Genomic DNA, 3,893 nt, shown 5'->3' with positions numbered 1-3,893 from the left:
AAAAAAAAAAAGATGACTCTTCTCCGGATCTGGGCCAAATATATTATTATCAGGGTATGAACAGCAAAGATACTACCACAGCCGAACTTGAAGAATAAAAGACTGCACACAGGGGTGAGAGGGGAATTTTTGTATATTCATAATTCAGTGTTATTGTATTCAAACATATACTGAGCTTTTTCCTTACTTATTGGCATGCACACAGGCATTGACTGCAAGTCTGACGTGAACTGAGAAGTTAGGGTAAGGGAAACCTCTTAACAGGTTAAACCTGTTTTCTGGAACAGAAACCAAAAGCAAACTTTCCTTTTAGCGTCATTTGAGAATTCGTGGTATATTGTTTTGGATCTGTCTGTTCTCTCAGGTGTCAGTTTGTCAAGTCAGGGGACCTTTGGTTGCCTGAAGCAAAGGATGATTCTTGTGCTTTTGCTCCTCATCTACAGTAAGACAATAACTTTAAATCCTCTTTTAATGCTCACTCACTGTATGTAATACTTATGAACCTAACAGAGGGAAAGGGCTACAAATGTACTAACTCGAATACTACATTTGTAAAACTAACAGGGAATGCAGTCAGCCATGGAGACAGACACGGTACATGACAGGGTAGACTAAACAAATTACAAAATGAAAGTAGGACTGACCAGATATGTAGGGGGGAAACATGAACAAACCAGAAATCAAGAACTAAATAACAAAGTAAGTAAAGTCCAGAAACTGTCCCAAGGAGCCAATAACATTAGTAAATATGCAGAAAAATAACCTTTTTATTTTGAAATTCTAACTTTTTTTTTCAAACACTTGGTTTAAAGTTACAGAACAAATATTCAGAAATATTCAACAATGTGTATTTACACAAATATACTCAGAGCTACAGAATTGTAATTCAAATTTTACTTACATTTATTTATTTGTTTACAGCTTACAATGTTAAATCTGTGCCCTACCGAATCAGAAAATCCCACATTTTCCACTTTTGCAACACTTCTTGAAAGAAATGTGTATTAACTCTTACACTTGTAGCTAAATAAATGGAATAGGCGTTAGTGGGGGCTAAAGGTATGGGGGCAGAGGGAATGTGTCAGGGGCTGGGACCCAGTTCTTTTTATATTTTTGATTCTATTCTAAGAATAATAATAATTCTAATTTGTGTCAGCTGTGTTTCTACTTCTCCTAATATCCTCTGTGTGTATTTCTTTTGTGTGTGTGTTTTTTTTCTCTTCCTGTAAGCTTAGACATTGTCATATTTTACAATATTAAATATAATGTAACAAATTAAATAACACTAACAAAAGTTATTTAAAAAACAGATAAAAGAAATACATCAACAAGAGGAACCTATAGAGAATTTATAGGGCTCTTCTTGAATTAGCAAAATGTGTTTGGTGAAACCGATCATTCTTATCATAATTGTGATTGCAAAAGCTACCAGACAGGATTCAAAAACAAAACAAAACAATAAAGCTAATATAATTATCCTGCTGCATCCTTGTTTCGTTTTTCTTCTTCTTTCTTTCTTTCTGTAGTGAAAAGTAAATCAGTTTGTAGATCAGTTAGTAAAGTATTAACAGATACTTAGAAGAGCAAGACCTAATGTTTAATAATCTAGATTTTGCTGTTTTACTCAGTGGCGCTGTTGCAGATAAAGCATTGTTCTTTCTTTGTGATCTTTTTATGTTGAGTGTGTTTTTTGCTGACTTTTGTTCTTTTAATTGGTTTGAGAGCTGACACAGTGCTATTGGGATGGGGGTTTTGGGGATAATAAAGAAGATTAGTTGGAGCAAGCTGTGTACTACTACGTTATACCAACCCCGTCTCTAGCCGTAGAGAAACTGTACATCTTGCTGTCCTTCCAAGGCAGCAAGCAAAATATTTGCTGAAACTTTTGCAAAATTGGTTCATGTTTTTTCAGTTCAGCAAATCAGACCATCACACTCCCTCCAACATGTGTGACTCTTGGTATGAAATTATTTTCAAACGCTTTGTTAGCTTTTTGAATCTAGACACAAACCTTCCAAAAAGTTTAACTTTTGTCTCGTTAGTCTACAGAATATTTTACGAAAAGTCTTGGGAATCATCAGGATATGTTGTTGCGTATGTGAGATGAGATTTTTTTAGCCAACAGTGGGTTTCTTATTGGAACTCCAGTCTGATCTGATCTGAGCCAATTGAGGCCTTAAATTCCTCAGATGTTGCTCTGATTGTTATTTTGCGACATCCTAGATGAGTCATCTGTTCGAGTATTTATGGTAGTCAGGCACTCCTGTGAAGGCTCACCACTGTTCCCAGTTTTCTCCATGTTTTCTCATCGTGGTTCAGTGGAGTCCCAAAACCATCAAAATAGCTTTACAACCTTTTACAGACTCATAAATATCAATGATTTCGTTTATCAGTTGCTCTTTTAGACAAATGCTCTAAAGATGTTGATTGTTTCTCAATTGTAATTAATCAAGCGCTTCAAGATAGATTTTTTCACACAATAATGACATAATCTTTTTATATATAATATATATAAATATATATATATGTTTTTTTATGACAATAATCTTTTTTTAATTACATTTTATATATACTCTGTTTGTCTTTGGATAATACTAAACATGTTTGATAATCTAAAACATCTGAAATTCAATGTGGGGAAATAATTAAACACGTCACAAAAGTAAGGATATTTGTGTTTGGTCTGTTTTTTCTTTCCCCATATTTTCTGCCACACTGGCTTCTCCTTATTGTCTCCTTGTTAACTCTAGAATTAAATTTCAAATCTTTCTTCTACCATAAATATATTTAAAAGTAGAGCCTTCAGCTTTTAGGCCTGAGTGAGTGTTGCGATTGGGAGCTATAAAAATTAAACTGAATGAAATTGAACTAATTGGAGGAAGGATAAACCTTATACCATGTCATTATATAATGGGGGAAACCTCCTACTAACTGCCTGAGACCTAATCCTGGCTTTATGGACTCTGAAATGGACATGTAGAGTAGAGAACATGTGACTATACATCATCAGAGTACAGTCAGTACAATGTGCACATTAGATTTAAATATGGCTTACCAAAAAAGGAGACTGTTTCACAGTAAATTCTTCAGAGGGGCCAGAAAATCTTCTGGTGATCCATAACATTTAACAAACATGAAGAATTTGAGAAATGCACTTTTTTTGTGGTTGACTGTAAAACTGGTCTCTCTGCTCCCTGCAGATAAATGTGGACTCTGAGACTAACCCACTGCATGCAGTTAATTTGTGTTTCCGTTTGTGTGTCCTCAGCCTCCCAGCATGCCCTGGCTCTGGTGGTGGAGATGAATGCAGGGGAAATGTCTGTCCTCCTCCCCTGTCAGTTCTCAGGTTTTATACCTGATGACCCCATAGTGATGTGGACTCGCAATGATCTTGTGCCCAGATCTGTCCATGTACAACAAAAAGAAGGAGATGACTTTAAAGGACAAAATCAGCATTACAGAGGGCGCACATCAATGAGGCCTGATGCTTTGGACACTTCAGACTTCAGCCTCACTCTGAGAAAACCAGGAATGACTGACAGCGGCAACTACACCTGCTCCATCAGTGGTGGAAGAGGAGAACGGACACTGGAAGACGTAGAGCTGCAGATCAAAGGTCAGGAAGAAAAAAGAAAAAAAACAACACCTGCTGTAATTACACATCAAAACCTAATACTGTGCACAGAGGTCAGAGGTCAAAGTAAAACTTCATGACATACTTGATGAACAGCTACATTAATCACAGACTTCAAGTGGAAATCAAACACTAACTGTATAAGATGGTGCTACATGTTTTATAAAAGTATTACTTAAATCTATCAATCTATCCATCTATCCATCTATCTATCTATATATATATATATATATATAACACCCAGCACGCCCCTGCGGGC

General features: G+C 36.0%; 1 protein-coding gene across 1 annotated transcript; it reads left to right on the top strand.

Moving 5' to 3' along the window:
• Positions 1-341: 341 nt before the first annotated feature.
• Positions 342-3,806, top strand: LOC121813907 (V-set domain-containing T-cell activation inhibitor 1-like). Its single transcript, XM_042217877.1, has 2 exons — positions 342-442; positions 3,269-3,806. The coding sequence occupies exons 1-2, from the start codon at positions 412-414 to the stop codon at positions 3,712-3,714; spliced, it is 477 nt and encodes a 158-aa protein (XP_042073811.1). The 5' UTR covers positions 342-411; the 3' UTR covers positions 3,715-3,806.
• Positions 3,807-3,893: the final 87 nt, after the last annotated feature.

This window comes from Haplochromis burtoni, unplaced genomic scaffold (genome assembly GCF_018398535.1).
Source record: "Haplochromis burtoni strain Fernald_Lab_line unplaced genomic scaffold, NCSU_Asbu1 Contig_3434, whole genome shotgun sequence".
Classification (NCBI taxonomy): domain Eukaryota; kingdom Metazoa; phylum Chordata; class Actinopteri; order Cichliformes; family Cichlidae; genus Haplochromis; species Haplochromis burtoni.
This window is presented reverse-complemented; position numbering and strand designations above follow the sequence as displayed.